At 37.6% G+C, this 19,380-nt stretch overlaps 1 protein-coding gene across 1 annotated transcript; it reads right to left on the bottom strand.

Annotated features, from left to right (window-relative positions):
• Positions 1–334: 334 nt before the first annotated feature.
• On the bottom strand, positions 335–11,764 carry TNFSF13B (tumor necrosis factor (ligand) superfamily, member 13b). Its single transcript, XM_009876216.1, has 6 exons — positions 11,355–11,764; positions 11,167–11,272; positions 3,237–3,293; positions 2,866–2,978; positions 2,619–2,769; positions 335–861 (listed from the first exon to the last, which is right to left on the bottom strand). Exons 1-6 carry the CDS (start codon positions 11,679–11,681, stop codon positions 749–751), a joined length of 867 nt encoding a protein of 288 aa, XP_009874518.1. The 5' UTR covers positions 11,682–11,764; the 3' UTR covers positions 335–748.
• Positions 11,765–19,380: the final 7,616 nt, after the last annotated feature.

The following is a 19,380-nucleotide window of genomic DNA, read 5'->3' as shown; positions in this document are numbered from 1 at the left end:
TATGAAGACTGAGCTGTTGCAGCATCTTACATGTCCTTTTTCCAGTAAAATTAATTATAATTAGTAAATAATAACAGATTTTAGTAATTTTTATACTTTTTGTTCACAGGGAAGAAGCAAGCCAGTGGCTACTATTTTGTATTTTTCTGAGGAGTTTGTTTTCATTATCCCATACATTTAGACTTCTTTTCCTCTCCAAAATTTTGATGTTGAAGAAACAAAAAACCAGAAAAACTCCAACCAAACAGAACCCACCTGGCACCTACATTTGGTGATGAAGAATCTACTGTTTGAGGTTTCTTCCCCATACTTTATACTTCACATGTTTTATTGATGAAACAAAGCAAACCTAAGATGGTATGTACTTGTGTTTCAGTTTTCCTTTTCAGTTATGGATAATAATTTGATAGTCAATGGTCCTCTTTATGATCAACTCCTGCAGTTTGCTGTGTGGACAAGAAATTCTTTCAAAGACAAAACCCCATCACTTTAAAATTGTTGTTCAGTGTCTCCCATTGTCTAAAACAAATTGGCTTTCTCGTAATCACATGATGGTTATATCTCACAAGTATGTCTGTTGTGTTTTCTGTTTTGGGTTTGCTTATTAAACTGAAGAAAACTTCTCAGAAGCTGGTGGTGGATGAGGAGAGACCTAACTGGCAGCTTTATTACAAGTCAATATTTTTTCTGACAAAGGCATAGGAAAAGAAGAAAACTACATTAAGCATAATAACAGAAATGAAGGACTTCAGAGGAGTCTAACTGCACCAAAAAAAGTACCATCTCCATCCAAGGATATTTTGGCCCTTCTCCGTGGTATTGTAAGTTGAAGCTCATCCCCTTCTTCTAATTTTGCAATGCCTGGCAAAAGATTTGGAATATTTTTAAGTTAATATTTCAAGTACATTATTTTCATAAGCAGTATTCAAAAAGTTAATGCACATAATCTTAGAAATATAAGTGTGGCTTGTTACTTACAACAGGTACTTTTTTCTCTTTAGGCACAGTCTTACAAACTGCAGACTAATCAAAGCTGACACTTAACACCCTCTATGGAGCTGGACCTACCACTGGACCACTCTGCACTCAGCATATCACAGTTCACTCAAGCAAACGCTGCAAAAATTCCTAACAGTGGTGTACCCAGGTTCCTCATGTTATGGTGATGTGACAGACAAGGTCAGCGTTGGGTGTTGCTTGTTCTAAACCACTTCATTCCCACACTGAGGAGGTTTCATGATCTTTACCAACCAAATGAAGTTACCAGACATCAGCTGATCCACTGCGACTGCAGAGCACAAAGATTTGCTTCCTGACAGTCGCGCGCCGGCGGATGCGGCAACCCAAAGTTGGAGTCACTGAGCCGAGAACACACCCATCATCTGCAGCGATGGCATGAGATATTGCCATGAGATTTGTTCTTATTTTCAGATGAAAGAAAAAATGGTGAGAATTTGGAATGCAGGAACCGTGAAGTAGCAGCATGGAGTAGACATCTGAGTTAAGAAACTAGAGGAATAATACAAAGGTGAAATGAGAGGACAGATAAAATTGAAGGTGGTTATGAAGCCAGAATCTGTGGATGGAGGAGCAGAAAGTTAAAGAAAATGTTTGGACAGGCTCAGTTGCCAGGAGGAAGTAGCTAATTTATTTTTATTTGGAAAAAAAGATTAGCTTCCATCCCATTTGTTTAATGTCATTACTTGCCAACAGTAGTAGTTTGTATCCACACAGATCTTGCTAGAAAATAACAGAAGAAAAAGCCCTCAAATCCACCATTAAGGAGAAAAGACAGACAGATAAGAGCTACCAAACAAGATTTAATAGGTCTTGACAATCATCGAATCATAAAATCATAAAATGACAGAATCAGAGAATGGTTTGGGTTGGAAGGGACCTTAAAGTTCCTCTAGATCATACCCTCCTCCTACCATAGGCAGGGACACCTCCCACTAGACCATGTTGTTAATCAGTTATTAATCCAATAATTCATCAAATGCTTTGGCAGGAATATACATACATATTAAGCATTTTGCTGAACTGGCATTAAATATTTTAACTGCTCTTCCTTGTTGCTCTTCACAGGAATTGATTATTTTTCATCAAACTAAAGAGTATAACTACAGTAGCCATTATAGGGAGTTGAGAATTAAGCTGATGAGAACTGTCTTTGGAAATCCCACTGTAAGCTATGCAAAAACTGGGTGGCTAAAATCCATACACGATGTTTTAAAGATGAACATAGCTCCTAAATATTTTATTGAGATAATTAAGTGTGTAATCAACTCTTAAACCGAGTTCTTCAATACAGACAGTATGTGCTCCTTTAGTCTGCTTCAGGCATCTGACTGCAAGCACCAAAGTATTTAACCACATTATACAGTCAGCGGAGAGAGGGAAATTGTTCATATCACCTAAGTTAGATGCATATCCTCCAAATGCCAATATGTTACATAAAACTGTATTTTTGAAAGTATTCTGTAATTTTGCATTTAACCAGATCCATGAATGCACTCCATTTCCTCTAGAACTGCCACAACATTTAGTCAGCCAGCACTATAGATTCTATTTGATGCAGTTTATCTGCAACCAGAAAAAAGGAAAACTTAGATGTTTACCAGCAGTATAGCAAGAATTATTCGGATAAGACTGTGGCATATTTTGGATGCAACGAAACAATGTCACCAAGCTGAGATCATCACCAAACACGTGGGCCTTCTTCCTCTGTATTAGGTGTCCCATAGCAAATGTTGTATCAGTATATAAAACCTACAGAATGAAGAGGTGCAGAGTTCAGACATATTGTATGGAGACATTAAAAATCCTTTAAGATGTCAGATGCTGAAGCAAATTGAGCTTTCTCACCTGGCCATATATGAAAAAATATCCTGTTTCTTTGATCACTATTTTATTTCCTTGTTCTTCCAGAGCTGTTCCACGTTTAAAGCTCAGAAGCCAAGGGACAATGCTTGAATCATCTAAAAGAAACAATAATTTTTGGCTAATCAGAAAGAAAAGTTACTTTCTTTATTTTTGTCTACCAAAAATTAACAAAGCTGACTTCTAGTCAAGATTTCCAGTCTCATTAGCTGAATTACCTAATTGGAAAGAGGATGTTACAAGATTTCCCAGATTTTTTAATTTGGTGACATAACTCACTGCTTTGAGGTCAGATAAAATTGGATGGAAGAGTTAATACATAGAACAGTTAGCTATAAATTGTGGAACATTCTTACCTTTCTGTTGAATATCACTTTTGCTGTCAGCAATCAGTTGCAAGCAGGCCTGCAGCACTGAAAAGTGAAAGCATTTTGAAATCAAAGAGATATAAATTAGTAATAGACTACAGTAAGCTTTGGAAATGACTTTAAAAGAAAAAGAAGGAAAGGGCATGAACAAAAAAATCTCTCAGTCTCACCACTTATTTGAAAATATAATCTATTGATTTTAACATGGATTTAAATTTTAACATGATTTTAAATGTGGCGGCATGAACAAAAAAATCTCTCAGTCTCACCACTTATTTGAAAATATAATCTATTGATTTTAACATGGATCTTACTCAAATGTGGCAAAATTCATGCCACAACATGTACTAGATAACTTTGAGAGATAATGTAGCTAGGCAGAAGGCCTCGGATAGCACCACAAGTAATACTTGCTTGTTTTAATCCTAATGGAATTGAAAAATGTAGCATTAAGTCAAATGAGCTAGGAATGGTCAGCTGAATTAACCTCAAAAACACTCCAACCCTCCCAGTTGTGACACATATTAGATTTTCAATGATGTTTACTATATTATTTAAATAAGTTAGTTTCCAGTCATAGTTGCTGTAAAATATTAGTCTTATATATTGGTTATATGCTATTTTCAAAATAAATCCTCAAAATCCACATATATATACACTTTCAATATGCTTTCATATACTCACACTCAATCAAGTACAGAGATGACTATTAGCAAATTAATGCACATATGACAAATAGGTTAGTATCCCTCAAAACTCATACATTACTCAAAACTGGAGAAACTGGTGACAGTAACGAGAAACTAGGAGTTTGTTCAGAGATAAACATTGCGGTATGTAAAAACATAGGCTCGCAAGTGAAACAAGGATTTTTTAAAAAAATCTTCTAGGCTTAAATGCCAGGGAACAGGATCAAAGAAGAAAGGATAGTTGCATTTGCTTAGAGCAGATTTTAATTAAAACATCTGGTTTTAGTGCTACTTTGAAGGTCAGAAAACATAGTAGTAATTTATTGTGCTTGACAGAAACCAGATGAATTTAATAAAAGTCAAGAGAAAAAACATTCTTCTGTGGATTACAGAATCTCCATTTTTGTATCCCTCTTTTCAAGAGAGAAGGCTGTGAGTCAGATTTGGCCGCTCTTGGTATAACAAACGGCGCCCTACACCTGCTTCTCCATCTGCCAGTGGTACCCATGGATGTAACCAAGTGCCCAGCAGCACAAACCTCTCTCTGTATGGCAGAGAGTGAGAGGATTTGAGTAGAAAACAACTCCTTTCTGTATTTAGGTCTCCTTTCCAAGGGGACCTGCCTGAAAACACCAGAAGAGGGCAGGATGCTCACCAGCACTCAGTACCAACTGGCAGAGGGCGAAGACTGAAGAGCACGTCTGAGAATGCTCCAATGTCACAAGGATCACACAACCTCTGAGACCCACGAACGTTAATGGGAACACTATCCTCCAAGCTCCCGTCTCCTGCACTGGAACATATCGCTGAGTTCTGTCAATACTCGTCAATAACATGCCAAAAATCTATAGATTTTCAAACCAGGAATTTAAAGGCGTCTGAATTTCCTGCCTTACGATAAGGAATAGAAAAAACAAGCCAACACAAAATTGAAAAAGGTATTATACTTCAGTCAGTTTACTATCACACTTGTGAGTGACAGAATTTTCTGAAAAAGGAGCTTTCAAATAAAATCAATATGTGTATTTCTGGAGTCGCACAACAAAGTACATCATGCAATTTAGTTCATGAGGTATTACTTCACTTCATGAGGTATTACTTCACTTTAGTAAGCTAAATCAAAACTTTTATTCCTGCTTTTGAAAGAACTCACTACTGTGGCCACTGGATTTTCCACTAAACAAAGAAGAGAGGATTAGTTATGATTCACACTAACCCGCTACTATCCAGTTGGGTACCAACAAGTAGCATCCACAAGCAGTGAAAGTTATGGGTACTTTAGCAACTCCTGTTAAACTTGCTCTGCAAACTTTATTAACTATTAACTTGAAACTATCGTGATTCACAGTTTACAAGTCTGGATTTAGGTTCGAGTTGTTTGCAGCACTGAAATACCAGTCATCCTTGTTGAGAACTGCTACACAGTAATTAAAATCAGAAGGTTCAGTCCAAGATCTTTTCCAACTTTTAAAAACATATACCTCCTCCACTTTATTCTATAGACATCAAATCTACATATATTCTCTAAAAAAATCTCACTCTCCCTTTTTTTGGTGTATTAAGATAGAAATAAGGCTCCACATAATATGGTAAGCTTGTTTTTCATGGAGAAATATGGATACAACAGTGTCATTCATGACAATGAAGAGAACAGAAACTAACACAGTGGCTGCTTTACCTAAAGCCACAAAGGACAAATAATATCTAAAAAAGCATTTGTGGGATAGAACAACAACATAATTCAAAAAAATGTTCAAGAGCCAACACTGACACATAACTATTTCCAGTATATACAAGTACTTCACGTTGACCTCAGTGGAACGAAATACATGCTTAAAAATTAAGTAATTCATTGAACAAATTCAGAATAAACAACACTACTATTAAGGAGAAGATACGGATACACAGAGTATATTTTCTGGAAAATTAACAGGGATTTTCAGTAGAAAGTTAACATTATTAAGAAATGTTAGCAATTCTATCCCAAGAAGGACCTCTACCTTACCTGAAGTAAAATATCAAGAATATAAGCACTACAGTATGTGGTTTGAATAGTTACTATCAGTACTGAGCAGAACAAATCAAAGGCTCTACCTGAAAGCCCTTCAGCCCAGTGTAAATCAAACCTGAACATCAACTTTGTAGTCTAAAGGATTTTTGAATAATTGATAATGGAAGCAGAACACAGGATTCATAAAATGCGTCTTAAAAAATGTATTAAAATATCCAGACTGACTGTCACCATGAGGTCTAGCTGTACAAATAAGTGTATCTAGAAAAAAAATAAGTGTGCCCCATCCTCATATAATAGCTTTGCTTTGATGAGGATTTTTTTTTCTTCTGATTTTAACTGCTCTGTGGAGTGTGGGTGGGGAGAAGAACATTTCAGAGTTTGTATTCTTCCATGAGCCAATTCTGAAGAAGTTAGCAACTCCAGATGCCTTCATAAACCACAGCCAACACTTGAAGGGATGCGTTCTCCACCAGTTGAGCAATATAACCACATTTTTTTATTAAAAGCTGTCTTTTGCAGCAGGATAGGAATGCAATCTCCTGAATATCTGCATCATTTTAGACCTGATATTGATAAAAGCCCTCACATGCAAGTTTTCATATTATTTAACCTGCATAATAATTTTAATATTTTGCAATCTAACTTCATAATCCATCCATACAAAATTATGCATGTGAACTCATGCTTACATTTCAAAGTTTTGATATCTGAGGTCTGAGACATCTATTTCAATTTCTGCTGAAATAAAAACAAGAGAAAACACCGAACTTTAAACAACAGATCTGATTATTTACGTTCCTTCTTTGGTCTAGATCTGTTCTCTGTAGACTTCCTAAAATATACTTAAACACTAGTTAATTCCATTTATAAAAGAGGTGCATGTTGTTGAAAAATTTCAAGTTCTTCTTCCCTGAACTTCTTCATTTCTCATCACAGGAGATCTTCTTTTACTTTTTGCTTGTGCATTTTTATAGACTGATTAATTTGCTCATTTTTAAGAGGTCTTTATGTGGCCTTAATCATGGATTAAATCATTCCTCGCATTAAAATGGCTTGGTCATAGTAACAGCTATGATTCAGATATAACATATATCTTCAAAGTATTAGTAGCACTATTTTGACCTTAATGGAATTACCAGTAACATGCTACAATCAGAATAGCATGGAAATTATTTACTAAGAATTTACAATATGCTATGTGGACTTATACAATGTAAAGTAGAATAAAAAGAAGAATATTGGTTTTAACAATTAGAGCCTCTTTTTTGTGTTTTTGATTGTACAGTGCTCTGCACTGATTCATTCATTCAGTAAGTGGAATTCTTCATGTAAAATTGCAGGCATTGTATCAAGTCATTTTCTATCCTTTCACATAGGAGGGTCTACTTCCTTTTGAGTTAGACTATTGTCAGCATAAACAAAAAAGAATAACATATCTTTTCAAGAAGTAGGCCTTTCTCTTTTTTATTAGGAGAACTCTTTTATTTCCCCTCTTCAAACAACAAAATAAGAAGTATTTTGAATACTTAGTGAGGGAATTTTATGTGGTCTTTGTTTAGACTAATAAAACGTTAGGTTTCTTGATTCAATGATCACTAAAGTTTCACTTATAACTTGCTATCCCTCTGTTATAGAGATCTAAACCAACAACATGCAGAGTCAAAACACTTCTAACCAAAAAATGTACCAATTTGCCAAAGTAAATGTAATCAGTTTCCCAGTAAGTCAAGTATAGTTAGAACAATGGCAAAACTCTCACAACTTACTCACAGTGGCAATAGTTATTTCCCATGGGCACAAGTGATATTGGAGCAGAACCTGGGAACCGCTAGTTAAAAAAATTTTAAAACCTGCCAAATCACATGCTAGGTGAGCCCACCTCACTGTTTTGTGAAGTTACTTAGAATTTCTCCTCAATTCTTTCCATCCATGCAATTAGACTGGTTGAGATAGATAATCTCAGTGCACCAAAGTCAATATAGTCCATGGGTGCTCCAATCTCATCATAGCAGAATGTTGCCTGAATTTGAGTTTACAGAAGACTTGCTGCCCCTAGTTGGCTACAGGAATCAGAACCCTACAAAAATGATCAGAATGATGCACAGAGAGAGCACGTGAATGAAACTTGATATTCGTACATTGAATTGGCTTAGGTAATGGAGCCAATACCTTCGTACAGCTTATAGAGAAATATGCAACCTAGGCCATCAGTAATTGTGAACAGGGTATAAAATTTAGGAGATTTTTTTGTCGTGCATTTATTTTCTTATACAGACTAAATTTTTAAAAGGAAGACAAATTAGAAAAAGTATATCTGTTCTTAAGTGTCCTGATATGATGGTTGCCAGAAGTAGTTAGATGATCTATCTGCCTGCATATTGATAATATGTACCTTCCAAAATCACCCATTAACTCCTACTCATTGTATCAAGAACTCTGGTTCTGACTGCTGACTGTACAGTTTTATTTGGAATAGATGCTTGAAACCCATTTCTTCAACCTACTTGAGCTGGAAATTTTCTCAAGACACAGCTACTGATGACTAATAGCTTTATGCGTGAACATGAACAAATGCATATGCCATATAAATATGAAAGAACAGCATTGTGTTAGATTGATTTTCATTCAATTCTTTTAATTCAAATTCTAAATTGTGACTTCTTTTATGCACACATCATCAAGCAAATAGAAAAAAAAAAAGAAATTCCATGGTCAAGAAGGCCTGTGCTGAGCCTAAAAAGAGTCATGGGGCATCCATGGAACTTAATAATTAAAGTTTAAAAGGAAACAGAATCAAACCACAATTTTATTTATAAATACAGTAATGGTTCTATAATTTATTTCTGCTCTCTGGTGAAACACAAGAGAAGCAACTGTGTATCAGTGATACTTTAAAGTATTTGTTTTCTAAAGAATTGATCCGTATTAAAGTGAGTTTATGGGTCAATGATGAATAATGAGACCACATTCTACTTTGAGACCTTGCTGAAGCAAACAGAAATAGGACAAGAACAAGGCACCTCACTCAATACCCTAATTTCTTTGCCGTTGTACTAGAATGAGTGCAGCACATCTGCAGGACAGTTTTGAGGCTGCTGAGATTACGGTACCCAGAAATGGACTTGAGAAGATCAAAATTTTGAGTTAATAATTCTGCATGTGTGATCACTTAACAGACAGGATTCAGCACCATGAACAATAGTGTGTTCTCTTATTTCACTCTGCTAAAACAAAATTTAACATTGACTAATAGGTTCATGTCCGTCAGTGAAATCTTATCTGAGAAGATGTAACTGAACTCTGTTTAGGAGAAAATCTTACTGAACTCTGACAAATTTAATTTGTTGTAATTAGAGTAGACAGAAAGGTAACTCTGTCTAACAGATGGCCTTGTATATAAATGGAAGATTTGTAATTTACTTTTTTTTCTTTTTGTTACATACAAGAATACAATGATCATGTTAAAAAAATTGTAGTAGGTGAACCTGTGTACCTTTTCTCTGTTAAATGATTGTGTATACTCTGTTGTTTCTATTATCCATCCTAAACAATTTTAAAGCCAGATGTATCTTAAAAAAGAAAAGCTTGCAGAAATAAGTAGCTTAATTAGAATTTATGTGAAGAAAGATAAATAGGTGTGATCAGAAGTGGACACCTGAGGAGAAGAGTTTTATGTCTGCCAGAAGCGCCAGAAGCACATCTGAGAAGCCTCAAATCCTCCTCCTGTCCATACACTCTCAAATAGCAAGAAGAATAAAGGTGAACGCTACCATGAAGGGAACTGGGTAACTTGCAGAGTACTGGTGCTGTAAGATGCATTTTAAGACAAGACATGCCTCCTTATTTTTTGTATTTGTGCTTTAGATTACTTGTTTTGGTTTGATTGATGCTAGAGTGGGGAGAGCAAGCTAGCTCTGTGGTTCCCATGATAGGAAACAAGCTACAAGAAATAAAATTTAGACAATTTTGTCCTCAGTCCTGTTTGTGAAATCACTCTTAGCCAAGCGCCTGAACCAAAGATGAGTAGTGACATAGCACAAACAGATTAAATCTCATTTAAATCTATGGATTTTGGGTGATGCCCTACATGAGTATTCTCTTTTGAGAATATTGGAGGTATGTACAGTGATTATACTCTAGAACTTCAGTCCCATTTAGCTTACTGAAGCGTGAATGAAACATTACATATTAATTAGTCACTCAAAAGCACTTTTTAGTTTTTACCTACAAATTTCAGCTTCCTTTATTAATAACTTAAGATACAAGCTTTCATCAGTTAAAACAATCTAAAAGTATCTAAGAGGATGGAACTGATTTAGCAACACAGGAACATTTTTAGGTACTCGTTGCAGTTAGAGTATGAATGCAAACTGTTATAATAAAATCCTGTATTTCATCCTATCAGGCATCACTGTGTTCGGAAAGAGAAAAAGAAAAATATGTAGGCATTTTATCCCCAAAGGAAACAAATATATGCCATTAATATTCCAACATTATGCTATACAACAGAGGTCTTTTATGGAGCACAGTCTTCAATGTTCTCTGCAGCAGCTTTTAAAAAGGCCATGATTGAAAAAATCTTACTGGATAGGCATGCCTTGATTAATTGTCTTAATTATATTAATAGATAGTTTTAATGTAGAAATGATGCTAAACTTCTGAATTCCTTGTAGTCTGCTTCTTTTGACAGGTACAAGCCAGACTTTCTCTTTGAAAGCTCCTACTTCCCTAAAGTTAAGAAGCTTTTCGTTACTTCTCTCTTTTAGGATGAGCATGTTTTCCCAGAAAAATGACTTGACATTTTTAATAATAGCTTTCCCTCCCTACTAGTGATCAGAGAGAAATGAGTTAGGCATTACCCTGAACTAAGAATGATGGATTTAGAATTGAGCAATTTACAATCTGAAGAATTTGAACTTGCCTTAAGCAACTTTACTGCATCATCCAGAAATATCTCCATTAGAAAAAGCAGATTTGGGATCTAACATTCTAAGTTCCATCTGCAACAGCATGAATATCTGGTACCTTAAAGAGTATGGTTTAGGAGAATATACCTGCAGTTAACATCATTCATTCAGCAATAATTGTGAAAACTGTAACAGGCTCTGGCAGCACAGATCGGCTGCCAGGAGAAGACATGACTCCAGCACTCCTGCTTTTCTCAAGACAGTATCCAACTGTGACATCCCAACCCTCTCCACCGGCTGCTATTTACCTGTTTCTTCACTGGGGACAACAGACCTTCTCCCCCTGTTTCTGCTCCCGTTCCAGATTTCCTTTAGGAAGCTTTCAGCTGGGCCAGGACCAGGAAGCCTGTTCTCCTGAGGGACAGAAGCGACGGTCACTGAGAGCAGCCTCGCATTTGCTCACCCCCGCAAGCCGAAAAGCACCCCTCCAGCTTACCTGCCTGGCGCCAGCTGCAGAGACTTGCAGGAAGGAAGGAACAGGGGTACCCGCTTTATTTTCATCAGGGTACGTGGGAGGCCGGTCTAGCGGAGACCTTGCCTGGACCCTGTAGATCAGCTCGCTGCGCAGAGCTTCTAGTTCTGTTTTCAGGATGATAACATGGTAAAGAGACACTGCTGCAAGACAAGAGGACAGGAGCATTGCAAGCCACAGGAATGGGGCAGAAAAAAGTCCCGTGGTGCCTGAAGCAGCACCGGGGGGGGCAGAGGGAGAGGAGACGGTATCCTTCGGTTGGGTGACGTGCACACAGTCCACGGATTTCATCGCTGCTCTTGCCTCACTAAAGCCAGAGGGAGAGTTCAGCTGTCCCCTTCCGAGGTGCAATCCATGTTACCAGTTGCTCTCTGAAACTAAGGGCATCCAGAATAAGTGAACAAAACGCCCAGATCATTTCCTGTCATATGAAGCCGTTGATAGAACCATTAAACTTAATGTACAGAGTGAATGTCTAAGATTCGGTCTCCATTTAGTTTTCTTCTTTATCTGCTGCATTTTGGAAATTAGTACTTTCTCATGAGCTGCTTGCTCAATCTACCTTCCTCCTTTCACTTTCAACTATTTATTTATGTGGCAGCTTGCTATTACTGTTTATCTTTAAATTTACACACAGCTGGTACCACTGGTAATTTACAGCCTTATCTAAAAGTGCAGAGACAATGTAAAGTTTCCTGGCAGCATATGATCCAGCGCTACTTAAAAGACATATATGTACAACAGTGCATGTGCCTCTATGTGAGTGTAGATATACAGATGCACTGTGTATATACATATGGTTCAATATATATCTATATTCATATCTAAAGTGCCTATATGCCTACAGAGGGGACAACTTATTCAAACAAAATTTTTTGCGGTTTCCTAAACACAATAGTAAAAATTCCCATGTATGAGTAACAAATTACCGGGCTCTCAACTCTGTGAAGTTGCAGATTCTGCAGTTCAGCTCATGATATTAACTTGAAAGGGGATGAGTTTTTAATAAACTTATCTAATAAATGTAGCTTCTCAACAGATTTCAACAACCTGGATTAATGCAAAGCGGGGCACAGAGAAGTGGGGAGAGGGAACTTGGGGCAGGGGGAACTACAAGGGGTGAAAACTAAAGAATGGGAAAGACTAAGGGAGAGGAAGATAAGAATGGAGGGCAGGGGAGGGCAGGAAGGTGTAGAAGAAAAATAACATTCAGAGAATTTAAAAATAACCAAGAATTAAACAAGAAAACTTTAAGCATGCATGCTTAAGTTTTTCAGGTGAATCCTGAGTGCTTGGCTTAAGAATATCTTTTTAAGGTTTTACCAGTTCTTTCATCTTAAAAGTCTGCACTAGGAATTTGTTTCTTCTTTGCAGCAGCAAGGCTACCTAAATATCCCAAACATGATCATATGCTTTTTGCACTGTCTTCTCAAACAAGATCAAAGTTTTACTTCTTTGTTAACACTTTTAGTAGTATGGAACAGAAAAAAGATCAAAAATCATCACAGTTAAGGCTAAAATCAAAAGGTCAATCCCCTACTGGAATTTATTTTCTTTACCATGTAAGTATACTTAATCTTTTCAAGAAAGAAAACTTTTAGAGGTCTGTCTGAATACTGTATAGTGAATCTTGATGGAGACACCCATCAGAGCAGTAGAGATCAAATTGATTCTGTTGGGAAGGAGGAAGAAGAAGCAACAACAGAGTAGCAATGTCCGTAAGCCTCTCCCACTTCTACTTCTTAAGACTATGAGAAATTGAGGGTTATTATAAGCTTTTTCATCTTCCTTTGTGATGGAAGGTTTTTCTTCCCTTTATTCCCCCCCCTCTAGCAGCCACTCAATATCCCGCACAGACAAATAATTCTCTTCCTAAATCCAGAGGAAAACAATTATCCAGTTGGTGGCTGGTGACAAGTGGTGTTCCGCAAGGCTTAGGATTGGGGCCAGTTTTGTTTAGTATCTTTATTAATGATCTGGATGAGGTGATTGAGGGCACCCTCAGTAAGTCTGCAGATGATATGACGCTGGGCAGGATAGTTGGTCTGCCTGAGTTAGGAAGGCTCTGCAGAGGGACCTGGACAAGCTGGACCAATAGGCCAAGTGAGGTTCAACAAGGTCGAGTGCTGGGTCCTACAGTTGGGTCACAACTCCAGATAGTGCTACAGGATTGGGGAAGAATGGTTGGAAAGCTGCCCAGAGGAAAAGGACCTAGGGGTGTTGGTAGACAGCTGGCTAAATATGAGCCAGTAAGGTAACCAGCATCGTTGCATCAAACACAGTATGTCCAGCACAACCAGGCAAGTGATTGTCCCCCTGTACTTGGCACTGATGAGGCTGCATATCAAGTACCATGTTCAGTTTTGGGTCCCTCCCTACAGGAAAGACACTGAGGTGCTGGAGCCAGTCCAAAGAAGAGTAACAAGGCTGCTGAAGGCCCTGGAGATCAAATCTTAGGAGGAGCAGCTGAGGGAACTGGGGTTGTTTAGCTGGAGAAAAGGAGGCTGAGGAGAGACCTTCTTGCTTTCCACAACTACCTGAAAGGAGGTTGTAGTGAGGTGGAGATCAGTCTCTTGTCCCACAGAACAAGTGATAGGACAAGAGGAAACGACTTCAAGTTGTGCCAGGGGAGGTTTAGATTTGATATCAGAAAAAAAAATTTCTTTACCAAAAACATTGTCAAACACTGGAACAGGCTTCCCAAGGAAGCAGTTGAGTCACCATCCCTGGAGGTATTTAGAAGATGTAGTGTTAAGGGTTTAGTGGTGGATCTGACATTGCTAAGTTAATGGTTGGACTAGATGATGTTAAAGGTCTTTTCCAACTGAAATAATTCTATGATTCTATTACTAGATGTCAGAATATTGTGACAGTTGAAAAAGGAGTGCTATTTAAGAAAATGAAACTAAGAGATAAAGTTATAACTAGCTATCCAGGAATACTGAGAAAAAATCGGCCAGTCAGGTCTCTGTGGTCATTAACATATAAGAAAATAACAGACAGGTATATAATTAGCATCACTCTAGTTACTTCCAGAGAAAATAGGCTGTTCCCAGCCTCTGCACTGTCTTTAAACGGGGTCATTGTTTAGGCTGACAAAATAATTGTGGTGAGACAGAGGACTTTTGTAAGACATCTGTCTTATGTCTTGCTTAAGATTCTGATAAATGAGAATTTCAAAGGGCAGATGAGGAAAATCAGAAGAGCCTCCACACAGTAAATTTTTAAATTCCACAGATATTTCTAGCTAAGCATCAAAGGGATCACTCTGTTTGCAACCTTACGTTGTTCTGTAGGTTTATAAGCAGTTACATGATTTGAAAGAAAAATAATTGCAGACAATTTTTGTGATGATAGAAACATAGTGAAACAATAAATAATGACAGTGAGAGATCAGTCATGAAAAACAACATGAATTGCCTAGATACATACTTAGTTGAACAACTTCCATTTTAACACAAGACAAAGCTTCAGTAAGTTGCAGACCACTAATTGCATTCAAGTAAAAACTCAGAAAAATCATTTAAAAAAAAAATCCAAACATGCTAGTTGCAGACCTTGCCACTATGTCGTGTCACAAAACATTGTCCTTATGATTCCTCTTCTTGGCAGAGCTGTGAAGTAGTGCTTAACCTGCTTAAAGCAAAGTCAGTAAGATTAAAACACGTGTCGTTTCTTCTGTATTTCAAATTAAGATATAACTAAAGAGGACTGAGGAGTGCTCAGCTTAAATTTCCATTAGCAGACATGGGAGGGTGTTGCCTTCAGCTGAACATGAGCTCTCAGTGGAACTTTCTTATTGAAATATAAGTGTACTATTTGGATATATATGCTTATGCAAATTATTAAGCAAAATATAAGAGGCATAAGTAACTGTGCTTTTATATCAACATAACATGCATATATTCATGACTGCAGAAACTGAACAGTGGAAAGGGTTCAGAACAAAAGTCCAAAATGAATATAAAAGGCGTAAAGAACTCATCATGGAAAGGGTATTCAGTTCGTAGTTAGCAGCCTGCTTCTACCAGCAAGCTTCCTTGAAAACTCTTTTGCAAAAGCTTGTACCATATTAACTGGGTTTGGCTGAAGACACACATGCTATGCTACACATGCGTGCAGTAAAACCTTAGGGCAACAAGTGACCACCTCAAGCCCAGTTCAAATGGCATTTTCCAAACTATTCCTAGAAAAGAAAATGCCACTGCATTAAACCACAGCAACCTAGTCCTGGCCAGCTGACTCTGGAAGCAAAGAGGAATAGACCCTTACAATAAGGGTGTTCTGAAAATACGGTCTATATTGCATGCACAGTACAGTTGATGCATGCACACACACAGTGAATCCAACCATTTAGTGCCTCTTTAACCCAAAGAATGAGCTATGTTGAACACTCAGGCTGATTGACTAAGGGACCTCTTCAATTTAGCCAAGGAAAACTATTTAAAAATGCCTTGACTAGTCTATGAATTTTACTTAACCACGTCTTTTACTTTTGGGAATAAAGAGCAAACTAATCGGTAAAACTAAAGGAAAAGAAAACATTATCACTGAATTAATGGTAAGAATGTTTCACCAGGGGAAATAGATTCTTGAACAAAAGGCTGGTTAAATCTTCCAAGATGTTACAGCAGAAATAAACCCTGTAATTTCTGCAAGCAGGTTTTTATTTTCATTTCCGTTATGCAGAGTATAATCAAGATGAGCCCTGTTAACCTGCAAATTTATAAAACACCATCGCTACATCTACGGGGAACCAAAACAGAGATAGTAAGCAAGAACACAGGAAATTTGTGGTTGAACCAGAAATTGAACTCTTGATTCCCTGAAATCCAGTACTGTACTTCAACCACAAAAGCATCTTCTCTGAGGGGGAGGAAAAGCCCATAATGAAGTTTAATGTAGAAAAGAGAAGCAGATGATTCAAATACAAAGACCTTGATAAAAACCTAAGTTTACTTAAAAGCAAGTGTTCTATTTTTAAAAGGGAGGTTGTGCAGATGCTGCAACCCAGAGTTCCAGGCAAATGTCGATGGCCATAAAAAGTTTGCCTCCAACGCCAAAGGTCCGACAAGTTCACAAACTTCTGTTGTAGCCACAAAATGGAACTGGTCCCTGCGGTTACTACAGATATCCCATGATAACTTGCCATACTACACAAAACAGAGCAGACAGAGGGGCAAAGAACAAGCAAAGGTTCCATTTGAAACCCACTTAATGTCAAGTTCTTTCTGACAATGGACAAAAGGGATGGACTGGCATCAGAATAAATCCCATGTAACAGCCTATTACAGACAATCTGCACTAAGAGTATTCATAGACAGCCCTCTGAAACAGTATACAATCCTTTCAAGGACACTTAATTAGTTCTTTCAGCCATTAACTGCAATTTAAAGTGGCAAAACCAGGTAAGCCCATGTGTCCCGATAGATCCTGATATGGATCCAAAATTTCCGGATGCTGTGCTCCTGTGGCTATGTATCTTACATCCTACTATCTTAACTTTTTTGAAGCTGTTAAATAGCTTGTAAGTAAAGGATGTGCAATACGAAGAGTTAAAGTCTTAATCTGATACATTACCTTGTTAAAGGAAAAAAAATCCTAAAAGACTTTTCTGAAGCAAAAAAGGTATTTTCTCTTTGCCACCTAATTTCAAGATTGCCTTGGCTAACATGAGTGACTCTGCACATTTTAGATACGTCATGCCTGATTTACTTCTTGCCTAAGACTTTATTTCTCTAGACGTCAAGACAGTTTGCGTCTGAATCTGGCATGCACACTACACAAAGTAAACCTACAGCTGACATGCGGCCATCATTATGTTTTACATGGCTATTACAATGCTTTCAAAGTGAATAGGAAATGGCACAGGAAAAAAAAAGCAATTATTATAGGTGTCTCTCAAAGTACGCAGCAGAACTGACAAGAAATATAAAAAGCTTTTGAAAACATATAAAACACAAAAAAGAAAACACAAGATTAATACACTACAGATTAATGCCAGCCTCCTCCCTTTCCCCCCCACCCTGCTCCCAGGATGTTACAGCAATTCCTTCTTACTGCACAGGGAGAAAGGAGCTCTGTCACACAGCTGTAGCTCACTTCTCTTATAACCTCATTGCCTTGGCCATCCAGCAGCACGGAGTACTGCGCTCCTCCACCTCTTTGACCCTATGCAACTTAACAAATTTTGCACAGATGGGCTAAAATAGCACTTGTATGGGAGCAAGATAAACTAGGAGCCCTGGCCCTTCATGTGGGAGTGGTCACTCTGCTGCCGCTACAGCCTGCGGGCCAGGACAGGGATCCAAGTTTCTTCGAATCACTGAGTTATTTCTTCATAGCTGTATCCATGCTCTCCCAGACTCTTCAGGACAGCAAGGGAAGGGTTCTCTGTCTGACCTTTCCCTTTGAATTTCTGTAAATAATTAGCCCACACCAGACATAAGTACACAGAACAGCTGTAGGACTTCCTTGCTTTCCGTCTTCAAGCAGCAAATCTCTGTTCCTCAGCTGCTCATTAAAACTAGCACGAACATCTCCCTGAACTCAGTATTTGAACACACATTTTATGTCAGTAACCTTCCAGTTTTGTATTATTCAGCTCATTGCTTAAGACTATTAAACATGTATCTCCATTATTCTGAGATAATATAGTAAAGCCAGGTCTGTTCTTAAGCTTCATTGACTCTCAGAGAAAGAAATACTGCTATTTTTTTTCTCAATATAGTTCCCACTCAAGCTGAAGCAAAACAAATAAATCACATTAAGGTTTCCAAAACAGTTCCAGAAAATACTCAGTGTATCTTCCTCATTTACTTATAGAGATGGAACTCCATAAAACATTTAAAATGAAGACCCTAAATAGGGTCCAACAAAGCATTTTAATGCCAAATATCTTTGGGATAAATAATTTTCGTATAGCCCATGTATTTCTCAAAACCTTACTTACCTGTATCTGATCTTCTTGACAGACACTAAGTCTTCTTTTGGTTTAGGTTTCATTTCTAGCATTTTAGTTCAGATGTTCATATCCCTTCTGAATGTTTACTTTAATTTAAGCACTACTGGCAAATTTGGAGAAATTAAAACACTGTATTTTACCTTTGTCTATCTGATATCAAGGCCTGTACATATCTGCTAAGCAAATTAATGTAACATCACGAGACCTTCCAGAACACAGTTTATATTGCACTGTGTAGCCCAGGTGCTTATCAATTTTCAAATAAGATAAAGCAAGTGCAGGATGTGTATTCTGCAGAGTAGCACTGTGTGAGCAAGGTGAAGCGATACAGCTCACAAGACAGCAAACTGCTGTTCATTCCAGAAGGGCAGGATCCACAGGAAGTACTGGTATCTGAGTTGCACCTTTACTTTCATTGCTTCCTTTTCAAGATTTAGAAATACTTTTTTTTTTTTCCCTTCCTTTAAAAATAGGTAATGTAACTAAAGTGTCAAAATGTATCACTCGCCCCTCTACTCTCGTTTTTAGCTATTAGGTTAAAATTGAACTGTAAGCCTTGCAGTAATTCCAGAGAGAATACACATTTTGCGGCTTTAGAAAAGGCAGCAGTAAATCCTTATTTTCTGGGCATTTCACATGAATCATGCAGGATGGGAGCAGAGGCAATATAAGCTTAGCTATGCATTTCTCCACCGTCCCTGGAGGTGTTTAAGGAGAGACTGGATGTGGCACTTACTGCCATGGTCTAGCCATTGTGATGGTGTTGAGTTCTAGGCTGACTTGATCTCAGAGGTCTTTTCCAGGCTTAACAATTCTGTGATTCCGTGAAAGCAGATATGGCTTCAGTCTGAGTATCCCACTGTAACCACATGAATTAACTATAAACGTGCTAGAGTGGAATCGCAGCATTTAAAAATTTGCATTCAAAACATTACCACCAACAGGTGATAAACTAGTCAGGAACACTTAAAAAGCATTTCCTAAGTGACATAATATTTCACCCATTTCTCAGATCCCCAGATAAAA

The sequence above is a fragment of the Apaloderma vittatum genome, unplaced genomic scaffold (assembly GCF_000703405.1).
Source record: "Apaloderma vittatum isolate BGI_N311 unplaced genomic scaffold, ASM70340v1 scaffold149, whole genome shotgun sequence".
Lineage (NCBI taxonomy): Eukaryota > Metazoa > Chordata > Aves > Trogoniformes > Trogonidae > Apaloderma > Apaloderma vittatum.
Note: the sequence above shows the minus strand (reverse complement) of the source record. Positions and strands in the feature narration are given on the sequence as shown.

Bases quoted from the DNA above. Each gene is read 5' to 3' on its own strand.
- TNFSF13B (XM_009876216.1), bottom strand. From the start codon at position 11,681: ATGAAATCCGTGGACTGTGTGCACGTCACCCAACCGAAGGATACCGTC. The intron at 2,979-3,236 runs GTAAGAATGTTC...TGTTTCTTTTAG, and splicing joins AAGTGATATTCAACAGAAAG to ATGATTCAAGCATTGTCCCT. The intron at 862-2,618 runs GTAAACATCTAA...ATCTTTTGCCAG, and splicing joins TAATTCTTGCTATACTGCTG to GCATTGCAAAATTAGAAGAA.